General features: G+C 45.2%; 1 protein-coding gene across 2 annotated transcripts; it reads right to left on the reverse strand.

The window, feature by feature from the left end:
• Positions 1–12,472: 12,472 nt before the first annotated feature.
• On the reverse strand, positions 12,473–22,316 carry LOC143161184 (quinone oxidoreductase-like). Of its 2 annotated transcripts, none has more exons than XM_076339894.1 (9): positions 22,260–22,316; positions 19,552–19,676; positions 19,062–19,214; positions 17,179–17,342; positions 16,304–16,355; positions 14,071–14,220; positions 13,552–13,653; positions 13,363–13,458; positions 12,473–13,101 (listed from the first exon to the last, which is right to left on the reverse strand). In XM_076339894.1, the coding sequence occupies exons 2-9, from the start codon at positions 19,660–19,662 to the stop codon at positions 12,940–12,942; spliced, it is 990 nt and encodes a 329-aa protein (XP_076196009.1). In that variant the 5' UTR covers positions 19,663–19,676; positions 22,260–22,316; the 3' UTR covers positions 12,473–12,939. The 2 variants fall into 2 exon arrangements, with proteins under 2 accessions (XP_076196009.1, XP_076196008.1); XM_076339893.1 differs by lacking the exon at positions 22,260–22,316 and adding an exon at positions 21,802–21,868.
• Positions 22,317–22,467: the final 151 nt, after the last annotated feature.

A 22,467-nucleotide genomic window follows, 5' to 3' on the forward strand; every position in this document is an offset into this window, starting at 1 on the left:
AGCCAGGTAACTTCCTTCCCCAGGGCACACCGCCTATCAAAGACCATCACGTGTGTGGAGTACATGCTTTCTATGGATCCCCTGGAGAAACTCCGCGCCTGAAAGAAGCACCCCAACTCCTGGACCAACCGTGGGACCTGGGAGGCAGGCGTGTCCCATTCCCAGGTCTGGCTGTGCCTCACGTGGGCACCGTGGCCTTCCGTCATTTGAGACAGGCAGCAGTCCGGGTGCTTACCACTCACACTTCAGTATCATTCACAATCCTAGGGTAACACCTTAACTGCTCATTCGGAAAAATAAATTGCTGTCACTGGAGCCAACTCTTCTTTTTTACCCATTAACAAAAGTAACAAATTCATAAAGGCAAGTGCAAATACCCAAATTAACAGGCAGAACAGAGCCACAGAAACCAAAAGAGCCACTATTTATTTTGCTTTAAAAAAATGTATTGAGGGCCAAAGTAAAACACACATCAGTCCAAAACACCCAGGAAGAATTACATTTGCAGCTGCGGGGACTCCAGCTGTGCAGATGACAGAGTACGCAAAACACAAAACATACCAGAGCTGATGAATAGGATTTTAGTAAATTAAGGAACTGTCCACTTGCAACTCAGTATTCTACAGGATTTTCATTGCATTATCATTGTCACTATTATTTATTAACAGTATCTGGTTTTTATCAGCTTATGGCGCACAACACACTGTCTGCAAAGCCAGTGCTGTGTATCACAATGATTTTTAAGACCATTCTTACTCATTTGAAAGGATATCAGGACAAAGTCACAGTAGGCGTCCTACATAAGTTTTGTAAAGCAAATCTTCACAGTTAATAATTTACAGTGCAATTAAATCAGTGACTGCTCACCAAAGAAATAATCTAAGAGAGCACCACAGCTTTAGTTATTGACTGGTAGAGTCACAGGGAATTATAGCCCCCATGTTGTATGTTACAGCTGGAGTTTATTGCCACTTCAGTCAAACAAACAGTCCTGCCCCGATGGAGACCATTCCTCACTCTAACAAGCTAACGGATCTTGCACTGTTTCTGCTGGGGACATAAACAAGAAAGGCTTGTCTAGCTTTCAGTCAGAACAAATCTAACCAGGCTGCCAACCACAAACAGCAAGTTCAACATCCCACAAGGCGGGGGCACCTGTCCAGCACGTTCCGTTTGGGAGAAAAGACTACTCTTAGGAGACTTTCCAGATACCCGGCCGCTGTCTGCCATTCCCTGCCTAAGGAAACTCTTCAGCCACCATGAAGTATATCTCACTTGCAAAAATAATGCTGTCAGGGTCTCCAGAGAGGTAAGCAGATGGTGGCAAAGTGGTTCTCTGCAGAACGGGAATTCAGCATTAAATCCTGAAGGTAAGGACTTTGTGAATGCTAGCTGGGAATGGCCTAACAGGCACACGTGGCCCTAGGAATCCAAAGATGGTACAATTCCACCACAGAGAACGAGATTCTGCCATCTACCCACCAGTACAGGCATTCAGAAGATAACTGCTGCCCTTATGACACTATTCAGCATAAATACTTACTTTGTTTGATGCCTCCAAGCTTAAGCCAAGTGAACATGGCCAGTGACTACGCTGTGCTTGGGTTCCTTTCTCTCTGAGAAAGAGGGCCATCTCTTCAGAAGATGATAAGCCAGGAAAACAATCCCCAGTCTCCACAAAAGGAGGCTCTTGCTTTGTCAGGAGACAGGCCTGTAACACTTGTGGACTGACTCTTCCAACTACAGGCCTTAGACCATGGCCCTCCTCCAACAACGGGAAGCTGCTGCCATGCAGCTGGGTCACTGACCGACCCTCGGCTGCACCACCTCTGGACTTCACCTCGAGGCACAGCTCTGGCTTCTAGGTTTATTAATTTCAAGTACTACTGCCGTGCTTATGAGAAACCATGCTGGAACACAACTACTGAACCAAAACTCACTGAAGTCAGCAGATGACTTGAAATTTTGACGGGACTTTGGATTCTGACAATAATTATTTGGTTTATTCCAAGCCCACAAAACCTTTAAGCACATGTACAGTTTTACTCAGGTGGTAATCAAGGAAGGAAGAGGCCACGGTCTCTCCAAATCACATTGCATGTCTGCTTAAATATTTGCAGGACCCCTTCAGCCCTGGCCATCTGACCTAATGAGACCACCAGTTGTCTTGCTCCATAGACACACAGGTCACACCCACCTGGGTTTTTGTTTCAAAAGCTTCATGCTGTTTTCTTTACTCTTTGTCTAACCTGAACTATTTAACTGCCAAACCACTGAGGATTCTTTGCCCAGATACTCGGTGAGAATTATTTTATTTTATGAATACTTTGCCCCAGGGGATGATCACCAAGCTCAAAGGCATCCATAGATCGAATGAGCAGATAGAAATGAGCTTGCTCTGCCTGTACCCAAAGGTAGCCATGATGCTCCGGAAGGCAGACAGAGGCTCGCTCAACACTGCCTGAATGCAGTCCAGGACCATTACAAAGTTCAACAAGGACAGATCACAGTCCTGCACCCAGGAAGGAATAACCCCATGCAACAGCACAGGCTGGAGACAGCCGGGCTGGGGAGCAGCTCTGCTGGAAAGGACCGGGTGGTCCGGGGAAGCACAAGCTGAAAGTGAGCCAGCCGAGTGCCCAGGCAGCAAGGACGGCCAGCAGCATCCTGGGCTGAATTAAGAGGAGCACAGCCAGTAGAAGGAGGGAAGCGATCGTCCTCTTTCATTGGCACTCTTCAGACCCCACGTGCACTGCTGTGTCCATCCAGTTCCAGGAAGCCATGGATGCACTGGAGCAAGTTCAGGGAGGTCACCGGGATGGTGAAGCCGGAGCACGTGCCCTGGGACGAGAGGCTGAAGAGGCCGGCGCAGCCTGAGCAGGGGCAGCTCCGGGGTCCCACAGCAGCCTGCCAGGGCCTGGGGGGTGTGCAGAAGACGGAGCCAGAGGAGGGACAGCAGATACAAGTTGAAAGAAGAGGGGCTGAGGCGGGTCTAATGAAAACGTTTTTCCTCATGAGGAGGGCGAGGCAGTGGAGGAGGTGCCCAGCGGGGTGTGCTGTTCCCACCCTCGCAAGTTTTCGGGATCAGTCTGGATAAAGTAACCTGGTCTAATCTCATAGCTGACCCTGTGAGCAGGAGACTGGACTAGAGACCTCCCACAGTCTCTTCCAGAGTGAATTATTTTGTGATCCTATGACTCATTTGGCTGCTGTACTAGGCTAGCACTGTTTGGTGGTTTCCAGAAGGGAAATGGGCTACATCCAGTCTGTGAGGAGCAGGGGCAAACCCCGCATGTGTTGGTCTCTCCCTATCCACTTCAGCAAGCTCTTCCTAAGTCACAGCTCTGTAATTTTCACTGTTTTCCATGTCAGATTGGAGGTATTCCTTGAAATATCTGTCAAGTGAATGCAATCAGCCACGGCATAACTGTTTCCCAAAAACTGAATTAACAAACGCCATCCAAAAGTGCCTTACGTGGTAACTAGAGTGAAACAATCTTCCAAGAATAAGGTTTTAAGTATTTTGTTGGGAGTTCTATGTATTTCTTCATGAAAGATATTGTCACGCACAACACTTTTTCAAAGGTTTTTAAATAATCAAATCATGCTACAGGTTCCAGCCTTGAACACCACTAGATACGGAAATGGGAGGCAAAAGACTCCTGTTCGGCTACTGATTGGTTCTATGACCATGAGCAAGTTATGTCATTATTTCTTTACTCAGAGCATCGCCCACTAAAGCAGGATGTGTCAAATCATGGAGATGGAGATCTGCAGAGGTCCTCGGTTCCTTAGTATTTGTAATTCACATCATCTCGGGGAAGTTTGGATACTCTGAAACTCACAGCCTGCAGATCTGAAGTCGGAGGACGACAAAGGGAAATGCCTGAAGTCAGTGGCCCCGTTCCCTGCGACTCCATCTAGCCGTTCACAGAATAAGGTAATTAACGTGGCGGAGGACTCTGAGATCCAGAGAGGACCTGGGTTAAAAAGCGCCCACCTCTGCACAGGCTGACAGGTACCTCCCAGGTGCACAAGTTGCAAAGGTCAGAGCAGCCTGACTCCACACAAACGTAACATCCAAAACCTCCGTTTTGCCCACGTTGGAGTGCAAGAAAACATCTTTAGGTCTTTCAAGTCGTTTGAGGCACTTAATTCGATGTCATTATTCTTACAGAATTAAAAAGGCAAATAATCATTAAAAAAGAGCAGCCGCCCAGCTCACGTTACCCCAGGTAGGCTGTGGGGCTGCTCGCGAGTGCGGTAACTCCCGAGCAGCCGAGGGGTGAGCCCGTTTGCACAGCGGCGCCGGTGCCCCACCTGCCGCCGCCCCCCGTCTCAGCAGACGGCCGTCTGTCAGACGGACGTCTCAGCAGACGGCAGACGGCTGTCCCTGCCGGGACAGCTCGGGGGGCGGCGGCTCGCTGGGCCCGGAGCCGGTCACCCCGGAGGAAGGCGCGCCGCCCTGCTCGGGGGCGGCTGGACAGCGAGGGACGCGGGGCAACGCCGCGGGGAAGGGACCGGCCCGGACCGGCCCCGAGAGCCCCGCGCCGCCGAGCCCCGCGGGCCCCCGCCGGCCGCCGGCCCCGCGCCCGCCTCCCCACTCACCCCGGCTGCGGGCTGCTCATGGCGCCGGCGGGCCGGGCGGCGGCGACGACGGGCGGCCGCGAGGGGCCTGGCGCCGCTCGCGTCCCCGGCGCTGCCGACCGCGTCCCCGGGCGTCGCTAGGACACGGGGGTGTTCCGCGGGGTTCCTTCAGCGACCAACGGCACCTGCCGTCAGCCCCCGCGTGGAACTGAGGCACGCAGACCCCGCTTGGCCACGCGAAAATGGCGGGGGGGGGAAACACCCTCGCCACAGCTCCGCAGCGCCGGGCCCTGTTCCAGCCCTGCCGCCACACAGCTGCAGCCCGCGGGCTGGCACCGCCTGAGCTCTGAACGGGCAGAAGAGGCTGCAAGATGCTTTTTGCCCTGCAGTAACTGCAAGCTTTCAGGGAAGGGGAAGGGGAAGGGGAAGGGGAAGGGGAAGGGGAAGGGGAAGATGGAGAAGGCATTTTGATACAACACAGACCTATGAACTTAAAAATATAGCACGAGGTGATAGGATGGACAATAATTTCAAATACCCAGCCTGATCTCCATTCTTTCAGTACAAATGACAGGAAAGCTCCATAGTATGCATTTCAGTGATCTCTAGATTTAGTCAGATAAAGGAGATGGAATCACCCTTCCATGCTCCTATTTTTCCCTTCTTCCTTCACCTCTTGTGAGTTCAAGCTGAAGCACAAATACACAGGTAATGCTTTCAGGAGCCACAGTACAACCGAACTGAGTGTAGATCCTCAAGGTGACTAAGAGTAGGGACAGCCTTCCCTCTCTGAGGCCCTTGCTCCAAAATGTTAAAGGACTTCCACTGTCCTCAGGTCTTCTGTGGCATGATCTACCCGCACTTAATATTGAATTGTCTCTTGTAAAGGAAGCAACTATCAAGAACATCAATATCCTCTTGATTTTTTTATCTTCCGAACCCTGTAATTAAAGTCTCGTTAATTTATTGTAGCAGGCTGTGGTACACGAAGAAGTCAGGAATACACACACGGGACCACATGATTACAATGGAGAGGGGATACTTTTAATGACTAGAAGATGCAGGCAACATTTATTTTGGGCACAATGAGATTAACAAATAGCAGCTGCTTTTCAGAACAATTCCACTCTTTTCTGTTTCAGAAACATGTATAGCAGCAGTTTCCAGACCGTGGCATGTGTACACAACTGCACACTTTGAACCCCAAACCTTGCCTGCGTATGCAAAGGCCAGCACAAAAGTGAGAGCCTGTGCAACCTTTCCCACCACCCACGGCAGCACCGAGCAGGCTACCAGTGGGAACCACTGCTTCAGAAACACCATCTGATTAAATCAGGACAAGTTACTCAAAAATAAACAACCTGACAGAATTACTCTGCCTAATTCAATTGCCTATGGTCCTCATCCTCTTCCTCCATCCTTCTCCGCTCTGCCAAGGGGATGGCATGTCCTAACCTAAAAGGAGAGCTGAACCAAGGACTCTCTAGGTTGACAGATTCTCTGGATGGGTGGCTTGCGCAGATCAGATACACCTGAAAGATTAGCCAGAAATGTGACTGCTCTAAGAAATTCAGCTGCTGCAGCAAGCTGAAAAAGTTACCTAGCCAAGATGATTTTCCCTCCACCGGACATTAGTGTCTCTCTAATAGAGAACACAGCCTGGAACACCCATGGACATCTCAACCATTCCCCCTTGCAGATCACAGTGAAGGTGGGTTTGCACTAATAGGCAAGGCTTGGACTACTGTAACCCGAGTCATGGGCAAACCGATGCCCCCCCACCTTCGGCATGACAGCGGTGACGAGATCTTACACTGCTACAACTACACCCACCAGCTAGAGCCCAACCTTATTTCTGCAACAATACCAGCAATACAACCCAAGTCTCTCAAATACGTATCTTCTGCCCGCAGCCCGAAAGCACCCAGTACAGCTCCCTCACTCCTTCCTGCACTTTGTGTTCAGTGCTATGTCATTATTTTTGTTCACACTACTTTTTCCAAAATTAAACCAACTCCTTCCATTTGTATGATACATCAAAAATGGACAAAAGAATTAAATGTTATATTACATTTCTTCACAAAGCAGTCTGAGTTATGCTGTCTTATGCTGCTAGGTTACCTTTGTAGAGAGAAGCCTGCAATGTAATAAAAATAGAAGAACTACTCTGACACCTTCTGGTGAGAAACCCCGTAACAAACACTACCCTTGTTACCAGCAGCGATGCGTACACAGACAAGAAAACTCTGCTCTGAATTTCATCTCTAAGCATTAGCTACAATGCAGAGGCAGCACTAAGTAAGAAAGGAGTCACTGTAAATCATGAGCCTCTCATTCATATAATACCCTCTGACCAAAGGCCAAATTAAAAAGAATTAAATATTTTAAAACATACAATGCATAAAGAAAGCATGTATTTTTAATATGCACATCATCTCCATAATCATATCCATCGTCAACTGTTACTCTTAACCTGCTATTTAGTACTTTAAGAGATGTTTTACTTTTTCTAACAGCGTTGTCAAGTGGAATCGCAGATTCCCTATGTGCCATCACTGCCTCAGACTGCATTCTGCCTGAATGAATAGGAATAATTGGCATCTTTTACCTGAATAATCAGCTAAAAAACTACCTACCCACATCACTTACTTACACTAGGTTAATCATTCTTAAACCTTCAAATTCGGACTAAGCAGAAATGCAGCTCCCTACCCCTATGGAAAGTGCAACATACAAGGAAACCAGCTTCTACCCATTGGGGCATCTGCACAGCCTCGAGGTATGAAGTATCCTACTGCAACTGGGGGGTCTAGGAAGCAGGGTACCAAGTTAATGCGTTACTACAGCTGAGTCTGCCTAATCCTTTCTCTTCCCTAGCAACTATTTTCAAAAGCACTTATTGAAATGTTAGTTTGAAATCATTAACTCCAGAAACACTCGGTCTTCTTCCCTGGCAAAACAATCCGTTTGATGCAATGGTTTTCAGGTTTATGAGAACAAGAAACAACTAAATGACTCGGTATAATAGCAAAACAACCTCACATTCACATTTGCACAGAAGAAACAGTACTTGCTTAAATCCTGCTGAATTAATATTGTTGGGAAAAGTATGTATATCTTTGTATACAGAGATGTGTATCTACTTATGGTGTGTTAAAAAAATTACTCACTTGTAAGTTAAAATTATCACTTGAGTAGCAGTCCCAAACAAAATTAACATGGCATTAAAAGAGATCTTTCCATACCTGAAAAAGCCTGACTTTGCAAACATGAATCTTGAACTTAGAGTGGTCTCCTATCTACTAAGAAGTTAATTTAAAACACAGGAGATGCACGTCCACAGGGACCAACTTGGTGCTGGACAAAGTCTTCCTTACGTTACTTAACCTTGCATTAGAAAAACATTCCTTCCTTATTTGACACTAAGACCTTGCTCTTTTATCATCAGTATTAATTGAATTAGTTTCAAAAGCCTCACTGTAAAGATCATCTTTCCTTTTTTGTGATACGTGCCTGGTTATTGCTCACAAGTTCATCTTCTTGAAAACCGTACTGATTTCCTCCCCAACGCACTACAATTTGCACAACAATATTTGTCTCCAGGATGTCACCTGTCTCAGACCTGAGCCTCCGTTCCCAGCTTAGAGAAATGATGAAAATACTACCCGATGAGACCTCACTAGTGCCTTTAATAAAAACATTAATCTAGGTGTAACTGAAGGACAGATGCCACCTGTCTTTCATCTGACACCGGTCTTTCCTATCATTGATTGCTAACCCAAAAGTGAGTGTGAGCATTAGAATTAATTTTAAAATGTAGAATATGAAAAAGATTAGTATCTATACTCAGTTATTTAGAAAAACTCAATGCTTCTTATTTATCTCACATTCTCTCAAATTAGAAAATAACAACATGCAGCTGGGCAAGGAACAGTTCCCAATAGTCTCATTAACTATGCTAGCTAGATTTGAAGTAGCATGAGCACACGTGCTTCCATGGGTATCCTGGGAAGAATACAAGGACGCTGCCCAGATGTGTAGGGATGGGATTAGGAAAGCTAAGGCACAGTTGGAGCTGAATTTGGCAAGGGATGCAAAAAATAGTAAGAGCCTTTACAGATACATTGGCCAGAAAAGGACGATTAAAGAAACTGTACCACCTCCAGTAAATAAGACAGGAGAGCTGGTGGCAACCAACACGGAGAAGGCTGATGTACTCAACAATCACCTCTCCTATGAAGAAAGGCTGAGAGAGTTGGGGTTGTTCAGCCTGGAGAAGAGAAGGCTCCGGGAAGACCTTATTACAGTCTTTCCATATATAAAGGGGACTTCCAAGAAAGGTGGAGAAAGACTTTTCACTGAGGCCTGTATTAACAGGACAAGGGGAAATGGTTTTAAACTGAAAGAGGGTAGGTTTAGGTTGGACCTAAGGCAGAAATTTTTTACGATGAGGGTGGTGAGACACTGGAAGAGGTTATCCAGAGAAGTTGTGGATGCCCCATCATTGCAAGTGTTCAAGGTCAGGTTGGATGTGGCTTAGAGCAATCTGATCTAGTGAAAGATGCCCCTGCCCGTGGCAGGGGGGTTGGACTAGATGATCTTTACAGGTCCCTTCCAATCCAAACCATTCTACAATTCCATGATACTTCAACTATTGTTATCCAAATCAACTACAATGACACAAAAATAAGTCTTTTTGCTAGAGCTCTAAAGAAAATTCTCTCTGGATTTCCATTCGCTTACCATAAATCATCCACTTTCCGTTAACAAGGTGCCAAAATATTTTCATCCATTTAGCAGTGATAGCACAAGTGACGTGGCTGTTGGAGAAGACCACATGAAGCCCAGGACCCACTTCTGGATCTATTGAGACTGCACTTGGAGAACAGGAGGAAGTAAAGCTGTATTATCTCATTTCCAAGCAAGTATTTTGCATCTCTTTGCATAGCTATGCGCAAGAGAAAAATCAAGCAGAAACACTGGGTATTTTCTGAGACAGGTTTCAAACAAGCTGGCACTGCATCAGTTCTAATGATCCAACTATGCCTGGTCTCCTCCAAGGAGAAGTCATTTGGCAAGAAGGAGGATCTTACAGGTGACAGATGCTATCACCTGCAACGTTTTCTGTGTAAATAAGTCAACAATTTTCTACCACTTTTTTTAGTATACCTAGTATTTATATAGAATCATAGAATCCTTAAGGTTGGAAGAGACCTCTAAGATCATCGAGTCCAACCGTCAACCCAACACCACCATGCCCACTAAACCATGTCCCTAAGCGCCTCATCTACTTGTCTTTTAAATACCTCCAGGGATGGAGACTCAACCACTTCCCTGGGCAGCCTGTTCCAATGTTTCACCACTCTTTCAGTAAAGAAATTTTTCCTCACGTCCAATCTAAACCTCCCCTGGCGCAACTTGAGGCCATTTCCTCTCGTCCTATCGCTTGTTACTTGGGAGAAGAGACCGACACCCACCTCGATACAACCTCCTTTCAGGTAGTTGTAGAGAGCGATGAGGTCTCCCCTCAGCCTCCTTTTCTCCAGGCTAAACAACCCCAGTTCCCTCAGCGGCTCCTCATAAGACTTGTTCTCCAGACCCTTCACCAGCCTCGTTGCCCTTCTCTGGACACACTCTAACACCTCAATGTCCTTCTTGTAGTGAGGGGCCCAAAACTGAACACAGTATTCGAGGTGCGGCCTCACCAGTGCCGAGTACAGGGGCACGATCACTTCCCTACTCCTGCTGGCCACACTAGTTCTGATACAGGCCAGGATGCCATTGGCCTTCTTGGCCACCTGGGCACACTGCCGGCTCATGTTCAGCCGGCTGTCAGCCAACACCCCCAGGTCCTTTTCCGACAGGCAGCTTTCCAGCCACTCTTCCCCAAGCCTGTAGCGCTGCATGGGGTTGTTGTGGCCAAAGTGCAGGACCTGGCACTTGGCCTTGTTGAATCTCATACGGTTGGCCTCGGCCCATCGATCCAGCCTGTCCAGGTCCCTCTGCAGAGCCTTCCTACCCTCGAGCAGATCAACACTCCCGCCCAACTTGGTGTCATCTGCAAACTTACTGAGGGTGCACTCAATCCCCTCATCCAGATCATCGATAAAGATATTAAACAAGACCGGCCCCAAAACTGAGCCCTGAGAACACCACTCGCGACCGGCCGCCAACTGGATGTAACTCCATTCACCACAACTCTCTGGGCCTGGCCGTCCAGCCAGTTTTTGACCCAGCGCAGAGTCCACCTGTCTAAGCCGTGAGCCGCCAGCTTCTCTAGGAGAATGCTGTGGGAGACAGTGTCAAAGGCCTTGCTGAAGTCCAGGTAGACCACATCCACAGCCTTTCCCTCATCCACCAGGCGGGTCACCTGGTCATAGAAGGAGATCAGGTTGGTCAAGCAGGACCTGCCTCTCATGAATCCGTGCTGGCTGGGCCTGATCCCCTGGTTGTCCCGCTCATGCCTTGTGAGCGCCCTCAAGATGAACCGCTCCATAATCTTCCCCGGCACCGAGGTCAGGCTGACAGGCCTGTAGTTCCCCGGATCCTCCTTCCGGCCCTTCTTGTAGATGGGCGTCACATTGGCAAGAGCACATACGCTAACATGTCTACAAGCTTGGAAAATATTTCAATTCCAACTACTCTAATAAAAAAAAACCAAACCAAACACCACTGTGCAAAAACAGAGATCAGGCATAGGTTTTTGTTTTGGTTTAAGTATGTCTGCCAAGTACAATGAAGACACTCAAATGTCAGCAAGAGTTCAACACGAATAGTGTCCAATTTTCTGAAAGGAGCCAATTGTTCCTACAGGACACACAGGTAAAATAACTAATCCATTTCAAGCTCTAGAGACAAGTAGTGCGTCAGGATTTGATTTCTCCCAACCACACACAGAACAATCATGGTCGATTAAGCACTAAAACAAAATGTGAAGATCTGATCGAGAGGCTGGTAAAGAGACAGATTGTGGGCCCCTCTCTTACCTTAATATTTTAACAAGGGATCATAAACATAGAGGAGAAATCCAGGCATTTCAAAAGATTTTGCCCATTATTTCCTTAGTTTAGATTAAGCAAAATGTCAGCAGAAATGAATGCCTGTTCAGAAAAAAATCACAACTTGGAAAATGGTAGTGTGATGAAGTTACTGTACATGGAAACTAACATGTACAGTTACTGAGGAAACTGTACGTGGGTTCAGAGAACGTGTGCTGATTTATGATAGTATGACACCAAACGAATCCAGACCGAATGTTACAAAGCAAGGAACCTTCACAGACAAAAATACTGCTAAAAAGTTTCTGTTTAGTAAGGACTCTCTATTCCTCAAAGGAACAGAAAAGCTCATCCTTGAAGTTGAGAAACTCTTCTGCAAGTGATGAATTCACTGCTCATTAGAGAATTATATCATTAGAAGGATGTGCCTGTAATACCAAACAGTATTTTGAGTGTAAAAACTGCCAACATATCAAAGAAACTGTCCTGCCTTAATTGGACTGTATTTGGAACAAGTCAACAATGTATACACATTCACTTACGAAATAACATGAATTCTCAGTACCCATGAAAGCAGTGCAGCCTCTCTTTTCTCCTCATTGTATCCAGGGATTCAGGTGACTTTAAATTTAATAAAAGTCACAGGAAGAATTGAAATCTTCGCTACCCAGCCATTTACCATCAAGGAATCAGCTGCTTCTGCCAATATGATCACTTACGAAGTAGCAAACATCAGCATGCAGCTTCAGAGTTATGGCCCCTTTGGATTAACCGGGACACTTTCACCTCAGATACTAAGTCAGGCACAGCAAAATGAAACTGCCTCTGCTTCCAAACAGTTCGTATTTGAGAGATTCTTTGGCCATCTTTTGAGCTGGAAAGTGAACTATTTTGGCAGTAAAAGCTTTTATTCCAAGTAAATTATGTGACAAAAGACGAACAAGACAAATTTTGTGGCTAAAGGATTTACAGAGTTCTAGTTATATGCGTATAGGTAGTTACATACATTTGTGTATCTGCTTAAAAAGCAGGCTTCATTTTGCTCTACCTACAGTGGCCTCACTATAACTTCACATAGAGCATGATATCAAATTCCAGCTTAGATATTCGTTTCCCCTGCATCACAAGGCCACACCAGCAAATTTATTATTTCCGCATCAGCCAAAAAAGCTACAAGAATTACTTTAAAGTATATGCATCTCTGCTTACTACAAAAAGAAAACAGATTGTTAATTAATTAATGTAATGCTGTTACTGTCAAACCTGATCAAAAGTATGTTTTATAACATACATTCAGTGAATCACGTAAGCAAATGTGCAGTTAGAACAGCTACAAAAAAAATGGAAAAAGACTTCATGGAAGGAGCACCATCTTTCCTCGAGCACCACTGCTATGAATAATGTCTTCATGAGCCTTAACTACTTTGTCCAGTGGATATTCAGAGCCTACAATTGGTTTCAGCCAGCCAGCTTCTATGCCATCAAGGAGTGCTGTTGCACATTCGTGCCTCTCCTCCTGCGTGTAATAAAGACAGCATTTACCACAAGGTCTCTACATTTTAGAAAAGTGTTGACTATTTATTTAAGTGTTACACCAAATTTCACAACCCAAAAATAATTTATGATGTTCTGAGATTAAATCAAAACATAAAGGAATGAACAAACAAGTTACTTACAGCGAAGTTATGCTTTCATCCCTACAAACGATTTTAACTGGAAATAGAGAGGTGTTGGAATAAGCCAACAAAACATTCTTTAAAATAAAAATATTTCTTACCTCAGTTGCAAGAAACAGACTAACTCCGATTATGCTAGATTCTTTACTCATAGTGTCTCTTGGATTTATCTCAACAGGACCCCTACAGCCCACAACCTGTTACAAACGAGTTACAAGGTAGTTCAAGTTATAACTGTTGAATTGCGTTGCTAAATGCACAAACTAAAGTCAGTGGCAAAAAATACTTACCATCACCCTTCCTGCACAGGACAACAGTTGCAAGTCAGTAGCAAGATTGATGTTAGAGAGCATTTCTATTATTATATCAACTCCTTCCATCCCTGTGTATTCCTATATAGAACACAATATGTTATTTAAATCACTCCAATTAGTGCTTGGGTACCACTGTTTATTTCATATGCTACAGATAACATACATTTTACAGTTTATTGTTTACATTTTAAATACAGCCTTTGTACTAAGGCTGACAGCTAATAACTTTAATTTTAGCATATTTTGATATGCTGAATTATGATATGCTACCATATTGGAATTTGCTGGAATGCAAGAGTTTCTAAATGCCATTGCCTGTGAAGAAAGAGCTCAGCTTTTCCAGCCTGGAAAAGTTTTTCCTTGTGTAGAAATGAAAAAGGCAGTACACTATTGCTCCTACATAAACCTACTTTAAAAAACTTCTGCAAACAACTGTTCACACTTTATTAGTAAGAAAAATACATACTGCATCACCTAGCCCTGATACATGCTTACCTTAATTTTATCAATGTAATTCGCTTCTCTGTGATTAAATGCTTGGTGAGCGCCATTTCTCAGAACCATGTTCATGCCTTCCTCAGTTCCCGCTGTACCCAACACCTTTAAACCACAAGCTCTGGCAATCTGACATGTTGCTATTCCCACCTGAGGGGAAAAAAAAAGGAAAAGAAAAAAAGAGAAAAAGGAGAAAAAAAAAAAAAGTCTTTTTTCTCTTTCTTTCTTAGCATTTTAAATTTTATATATTCTACCAGCAACTTGGACCTTACCCATTTAAAAAGCTGGCCTGGTAACATTTTTTTTTTTGCCATAATAAGTAATTTGGATCTTAAAGATAGCCAAACAGTCTTTTAAAAAAGAAAAGATATTTACAGAGGCATAGTAAAGTTTTGTGGTTTTTTTAATAGCTATCAGCATTTGATATAAATCCATGCAGAATATTGTCTATCTGTTAAAGTTGGGCCATATATATTTGATACAAAGCCAAGGAAATTCGTCTCTTCACAGAACCACCTGCTATTGATACCAGCATTATATATTGCAAAGAAAATCTGCAAGCACAAATTTTATTAACACTACTTTTGCACCTTTCACAAACAGATTAAATGGTATCTTTAGCAACCAAATTCTCCGTGTCTCATACCAGGTTTGCACTCCAGAAGATGTTTAGAGGTGAGGGATGCCTTCACAAAAACCTGATGTTGGAGCCAATGATCACTTGAGGCATACCAATGCCATCTCTTGGTTTTGCTTTGCGTCACAGCAACAGAATGCGAAAGCAAAACGAGGGAACAGCTGACATGTAGAATGCCTCCCTGGGATTCAGTCCCAGCTGGTCAGCTTCCTGAGGCTACAGATTCGGCAGCCCGCTGTACCGACCATACAGATGGATACCTCCTCCAGGATATGTTAAGATACACACGTTTTTATATTTTTTTGGGGGGGAAGGAAACAAACAAACAAATAAATACACAAACAAAGACGACCATAAAAACTCCATTCCGTGGCTCTGCTATTTAAATTTGTATGTATGAATAACACACAAAATAAATGGACAGGCTTCTCGAAAAAATCTACCATGACCATCTGTCTGGCCAGGGTCTACCCAAACTGTTTGCCAAATGTGACCTTGTTTTCTCACCAGCAGATCATCAGTTTTCAACTAAATGAAAAAACAAACACCGTTAATTAAAATACATCATGGCCAGACTGATTTTCAGAGAAAAATTCAAAAGGAGGCACATTTTTAAGAATCATTATGGCAGTCAGCATCACTTGAAAGAAAAGATGCAGCACAAACCATCTTTTCTCTTCAGCATGTGCTTCATACCTATACATATCTCACTGCTTTTACAAGTATTCCTATAACAAAGGTTACAAGTCCACAGAACAACAGATTTGCATTATATGCCTCTGCAAACCAAAGGCAATATATCTTTTCAAGAAACACAAAATAAGTAAGAATAGAAACACTACATTTAGTTTAAGAAGAAAAAAGAGGCTATGATGCTGAATGTCATTCTAGTATCTTAGAATGAGACCTGAATTCCTCCTCATATGAGACTGTCATAATCACCTTTTTGCTGTCTACCAAATAATTAAGGAAACTTTGCCTGTTTATAGCAGCTGCTTGGTGCATCAGCAGAAGCTAAGCAACAAAGTGCAGAGTATGGGGGATAAATTAAACTAGAATGTTGTGTGAAAGAGATCTAAAGTTAGCTTGTCGTGTAAAACCAAAGAAAACTGTATGTTCAGTTTAACGCAGTATTCAGCCATGAATTTATACATTGCAGCATCTCTCCTTGTGCAGCTAGCGCTTAGCTAATAGGTAAAAAGATCCCAGAAATGCATAGTTGCTATGCACCAGTGATTACTACTCAGAGAACTGAGAACAAGTTGTATATATTTTAAAACCACAGCTTTCTGCTATTGGTTTTATCTCAGGAAGACCAGTTATAAAGCTTCCAGACCAACTTCTGACTGCAGCAGTGTGTTTATTATGTGACCCTCTGTACCAGGGGCCTTACACAATCACTCATGCAGTTTCATAGTTGTTTGGAATAACAGGGTTTGCTCTAAGAAAAAAGTATCCTAAAGTGTCTGAAATAAAAACCTAATTTTGTTAATCCATTAATTGATACAAATGTGACCATAAATCATACCACAGACAAAAGCAGGTACAAGGACAGAAAGCAGCATTTCTTATAACTTGCCTTCTCAAAATACTTACTCCCCCACTCGCACCATGCACGAGCACACTTTCCCCTGCTTTGGCACGCCCTCTGAATGGAAAAACAGAAAATATTGGCATTATGATTGCAGTACATGATCATTAAGCATCAGATTGCACATACTGACATCCAATCTCATCTTTCACACAGTATTATTTCCAATCTACGTTATGGCTAAACAGGTATAATCAGCCTCTCTGGGAAAACAAGGAGGCAAAATAAACCATATCATATATGAATTTAAGTAATATGCAATTATGTCAACATGCAACTAGCAGCAAGTAACAGTCTGGTACTGAACCTCAGTTCAAGATCTTCACCTGTTACAGATCTTAAAATAAACCACACTAGTCCTAATCATTTGTTCTATCAAGCTAAACCAGCTTTCCAGTCCTAAACTCTCACCCAGCTGACACGGAAGGAAGTCTGGCTTTTACTCGTTATACTGTCCTATGGCAACAGCCAGGACTGTACACAGTCTCTCTGGCAGACACGCTCACAAAGAAAAGAGGTGGGTCTGCGCTACAGCACATTGTCCGTTTAATTAAGAAATTAGAACTATTCCTGGTTTTCTTCCCTAGCTAAAATACCAATGAGTACTGAAAGAGAGTTACACGTTTTATTACGTGATACTTATCGAAGAAGTCTTTCCAGGTCTGTTCTCTTAAGAAGAAATACTTAACAGGAAAATACAGTCTCTAGCTTCTAGGTAACAATTATCTGGCAATTCCATCAGTATAACAAATTTAACTTAAGTGTTTTAAACATTTCCCACTCATTGATCTCTCCCCATTTTACAGGACAATGAAAATACGGGCTTCAATGTTTTAAATATTCAAAAGCAAAATGCACAAACTTAGATTGGGCACCTTACTTTTGGAAAAGAGCGCGATAAGCAGTGAAGGAGGGTATTCCAATCGCTGCTCCTTGCCTAAAGTCCAATTTATCCGACAAAGGAAAGACTCTATTAGCTGCAGCAACTGCATAATCTGCATATCCTCCAGAGATCGTACCAATGGTAAAAACTCTGTCACCTTTCTAGAAAGGAGGGAAAGAAAATAGAGAAATTAATCATCTCCCTTATTTTTTCCTTAATATACATTAAGAACCAGTTCACAGAAGTTTAGGCTATTTCTAACAGCTCACATTAAAAATAACCAGTTATACTTGTCACAGGGAAGATTTTTATAAATGCTAATACATACAATCAATGCAACACAAACCATATAATGTCATATACTTAGATTTAAGTGTCATAATTATAACCCCCACTCTACAGTGTAACACACAAACCTACTGTCTCATTAGTATTAACATGAATGAACCTGAACACTAAAGAATTCCATCCACAGATTCCAAACGCAAAACCTCAAAAGCTTTTACAAACACAAAAGAACCGTTTCTCAATTATTTTTGTTTAAACGTGGAAAAAAGATGTACTCTTAATATACCCTAAGGTAACTAAATATTGCTGCTGTTCTTCAACAGGGAATACTCAAACCAGCAATTCAGTAGGTGATGCAGGAAATGCACCACCTGGCAGTGTGCTGTATGCGTGTGCGCCTAGGCGCTTCAGTCCTGCCGATGGAGCACAGCGCCAGCTGCGGTGGTCCAGGTCAGCACCCAACCTTGTACAAGCCCGCTCGGAGAACGACAGCAGTATCCGTTAACATTCACAGTTACCGAGCTCTGATTGTTCTACTATTTGTATGTTGATCTCAATAAATATACAGCATGTGGACTGCGTCAGTTTGGTTTGCAGACGTCGGGTATTAACTCCTGTGCAGAGGGCTGCATATCAGCATAGCTGTTTCTCAAGCATTATGAGTATGCAAATGAATGAGCCTGGCTACTCAGCATTTTCAGGATGTCTGTCTGTGGCACGTACTGATCTCATCATCTCTCTCTTTCATGCAAGCAAAGAGCATCACAATTTCCATAAGAAACAAAAAGCACACACAGCAGATATAGCAAACTACTGATAAGAAACTACGAATAAACGTGATTCTTCTCTCTAGATAACCAAATCTCTCATCTCTCCCACAATAGTTACATAAATTCCAAGTCAGGAAATGCCAACACCATTTTAACTACAATTTTTTCTGTTTGTCTGAGACCAACAGCCTAGTGACTTGAAAGGAAGAACAGATTTAAAAACTAGATAAATTTCATAGATATCTTTTAGGAAACTGGTAATTGCCTTCTCGTGTCCCAAGGCCTTCCCCCTGAGAAAATCTAAGTAAAATTACTAGACTGGAATAATAAAGTATTATTTGAACAGTTTTAACAACAAATAAGTAATTTATGGGGTTTTGTAAGTCACTAAAATAAAGGCTATTTCCATTTCCCCCAAAAAAAATTTACAGAAAATTTTTCAGTTCTGCCTGAAATTATTACCTCAAGCAGGAAGCATCCAACTTCAAATATTTCTGCAATGCCATAAAAATAGTTCTGAACCACAACTTTTGTACACCAGATATCATTGCTTTAAGCAGACAAACTGAAGTGCCTCTTCTGAGACCTTTTAACTCTTGGAGGTCAACAGCATTAAAGACTTCCCTACAGTTCTATCTACAGACTGGATTGCCAATATGATCTTGCTGCGTGCTTTTACCAGTCAATGAAGGTGATTTCCGCTCCCCCCCCCCCCCGAACAGATTACATGATTATAAGCAATAAAACCAGGAACAGTAGTATAGCAATCACACAAAGAGGATACAATAAACAATAATGAATTAAAACCCAATGCATAAATACCTTGAATGCAGTCACATGTTCCCCAACACCTTCTATTACACCAGCCACATCTGAGCCCGGAGTATAGGGTACAGCTGGTTTTCTAGCATGATTTCCAGACCGAATATATGTCTCGACAGGATTTACTCCACAGGCATGGACTTTAATTAACACCTAAAAGAAAAGATGCTTCTTAAGCAATAATTAAAAAGATTTAGAACTTGAATTCACAGCACAGTATCATGGCATTTTAACCAAATTCTTAAACAGAGTCAGCAAAAATTCAGTGTTGAACTGAAGCTATTCCATATAAAGGATTTCCTAAAAATATGTAGCCCATATAACAGTAAAAAGCCCACGTTTGTTAAACGTGATGTCTCAGGTAGTATGAATACACTGATCAAAAACTACATGTTCAAGATTAAAAGTTTTGTTTTGTATTCTTCATTCGGTTCTGAGTGTACCTGTATCATTCAGTATCATTATTTCAGTTCACAGAACTCATATATACCTGATTTTCTTTTGGATCAGGAATTAAGACATCTGACTGGAGTTTAAGCACTTCAGGGCCACCAAATTCAAAAACTCTGACAGCTCTCATCACATTTCTTGTGGCTGCCATAGCGATCAGAATATCTGGGGGGAGGGGGGAAACAGTAATATTGTATTGCCTTCGTAATTTATTTTGCATCTTCAAAAGAAAGAAATCAAACAACCGCCTGTCAAGCAACTGAATAAATAGAACCTCACTCCTGATTTACATTTGGGGTTTGTTTGTTTGTTTTGGGGTTTTTTCCCCCAAATCTTGCAAAAGGCAGAAAATTAATCCTACCATTTGCCAGACTTTATGGGTATTAAGAGAATCACATGCAAATAATTTATCCATAGAAGTATTTCTACAGCAGCTCCCATGAACACTGCACTGCTATCACATATGCAGAGATGTACAGAACTTTGGGGAAAAACATTGATAATTTACTATTACATCCTGGTGAAATAGCCTGTCGTACATTGGCTGACTGCGTAATCTAGCCAAGTGACATTCCAGTCACTGCTCCTGCTTACTATTAAACATCTATGCAAAAAAAAAGCAACAAAAAACTACTCATCAGCTATCAAAAACAGAAGATACCATAGGACATTAAAACAAGCCAGGAAAAACTGAAGTGCAGATATTCAAGATTCCAATCCTTAATTCCAGCTGGATTTCACCACTGCAGCTGAAGGTGACAGAGACCATGAACCACAGCCCTCAGCGGCTGCAGCTCAGAGCCTTGTATGCATTAACGGAAGCAATGACAATTTATCAACACGTGAAGCTGTAACTATTCCAACTGCATTCATTTGTGAAGTATTCTAACAGAACACTGCAAGCAAGCTACTCCTACTACTGGAAAAGTTATACACAATTCTTTCAGAAATCTGATCGATTCAGACAGAGGAGCTTTACTGGGTACACAGCAAATAATCACAGGACAGCAAACAGGCATACAGGAACCTTAATGACACCAAGAGATCATGCTTTTGGCCAACTCCAGCTAAAGAACTTTAGGGCTGTAGCCAGAGGTAGGCTTTTTCCCAAAGATGATTACAGCTTTTAAAAGTACCTGACTTAATCACTATTTTTTTCTCCTAGCTAATACAGTCTGTAAGGCTTCACATTTTTGGTTGCCTGTTCAAGTCAGTAAGAGTATTAGTCACAAGGATATACACAACTAACATTTCCCTTGGGACACGACAAAAATCTACACTGCGAAGTAATTTCTGAAGCATAGGTCACTTTTATACGTAGTGATAATAAACCAAATTAAAAGAAGGCTTCTATTCTGCTCAGAAAAAAAACTGGACCTGTAGGTTTTAATAAATGATTCTGCAGTATGATGACTGATCGTTAGGATGAGGCCTTCTCTAGACAACTGGAAGCAGCCCCGATATCCGCTGGAAGGGGCAACGGGTGGGCACAAGCAATCCAGGAGGCTTCCCGAGTGCCTCGGTGACAACGTCCTGGCACAGGCGATCGAGGAGCGGAGAGGAGAGGGGAGGTGTCCTCGTATTCACAAGCAAGGAAGGACTGGAGGGGGACGTGGAGGCTGGGGGCAGCCTTGGCTACAGCGACCAGCAGATGGTGGAGTTCAGGACCCGGGAGGAGGGAGCAGGGCAAGCAGCAGGACCACAGCCTGTCGGTCAGGAGGGCTGGCTCTGCCCCTTCAGGGAATCCCACGGGATTCCGGAGAGCCCCGCGGGGGTGAGGGGGGGCCCAGAGAGCTGGCTGAGAGTCAAAGATCAACCTCCCCAAGCTCGGTGGTCCCTCCGGAGAAGCACACCACCAAACAGGCCCGGGCGGATGCAGGAGCAGCTCCTCAGGCAGAAAGCGGAGCAGGCAACGAGAGGGGACCCGGGAGGCGCCCCCCAAGCAGGCGGGGATGGGGTCGGGAAGGCCACGGCCAGCTGGGGTTGAACTGCAGGGCACCAAGACGGGCTTCCGCGCGTGCCCCGGGAGGCGAGGGGAGGCGAGGGGAGGCGAGGGGAGGCGAGGGGAGGCGAGGGGAGGCGAGGGGAGGCGAGGGGAGGCGAGGGGAGGCGAGGGGAGGCGAGGGACGCGCGGGCGCGGCGGCCCCGAGCTGCGCAGGGTCTCCCCCGCCTCAGAGCAGCCGCCAGGAGCCCGGGCCCCGGGGCGGTCGGGAAGTGGAGCCTGGTCCTCCGTCGCAAGCGGGGGCACAGCCGGCTGAGAGGGGCCTGACCCGGCTCCTGGGAGGCTCACCGGCTGCTCAGGAGGGAAACGGGGCCGCACCGCAGGAACAGCCCGGGCCCGCCGCGGCCCTCGCCCCCGCAGCGCCGGCGGGGAGGCCCCGCCCCAGACACGCCCCTCGTCACCAGGCCCCGCCTCGGACACGCCCCTGCAGTCAGGACGCGCCCCTCGCCGGCAGGCTCCGCCCCCGGACACGCCCCTCGCGGCCAGGCCCCGCCCAGCCAGCCCTCGCAGCAGCAGCCGCCGCCGCCGCCACCGGAGGTCCCGGGGCTCCCGCTGGCAGGGCCGGCCCGGAGCGCCGCGGCCATGTCCGCCTCGGCCTGCGGAGCCCAGCCCCGCGCGCCGGGAACAGCCGGCACGGGCAGCGCGGGACCGCCGCCGGCCCCGCCGCCCTGCAGCGGCCCGCCCCGCTGCCCGAGGCAGAGCCGAGTCCCGGAGACCGCCGGGGAGCCCTCGCGCCCACCGCCTACCTCCGGAGCGCTCCTGCCCCCGCGGCGGAAAGCGGGCCCGGACCGATCGGCGGCGGGGGCGGGGGCAGCCAGGGGGCGGGCGCGGCGACGGGCGTGCCACAGCCCGTCCGGGTCGCCCGCCCCTCGGCCGTCGCGTGTGGAAGTTTGGCCCTCGCGGGCTCCCGTCAGGCTCGCGCGGCGGCCGCCGTAGGTGTGGCACGGAGGTCGC

Source organism: Aptenodytes patagonicus, chromosome 5, assembly GCF_965638725.1.
Source record: "Aptenodytes patagonicus chromosome 5, bAptPat1.pri.cur, whole genome shotgun sequence".
Classification (NCBI taxonomy): domain Eukaryota; kingdom Metazoa; phylum Chordata; class Aves; order Sphenisciformes; family Spheniscidae; genus Aptenodytes; species Aptenodytes patagonicus.

What these genes read in the sequence shown, in the direction of transcription:
- LOC143161184 (XM_076339894.1), bottom strand. Translation starts at nt 19,662, where the DNA reads ATGGCAGCCACAAGAAATGTGATGAGAGCTGTCAGAGTTTTTGAATTT. An exon ending in AACATGTGACTGCATTCAAG is followed by an intron (nt 17,343 to 19,061) that starts GTATTTATGCAT and finishes CCTCCTTTCTAG; the next exon opens with AAAGGTGACAGAGTTTTTAC. An exon ending in CCTGTGCAGGAAGGGTGATG is followed by an intron (nt 13,459 to 13,551) that starts GTAAGTATTTTT and finishes CGTTTGTAACAG; the next exon opens with GTTGTGGGCTGTAGGGGTCC.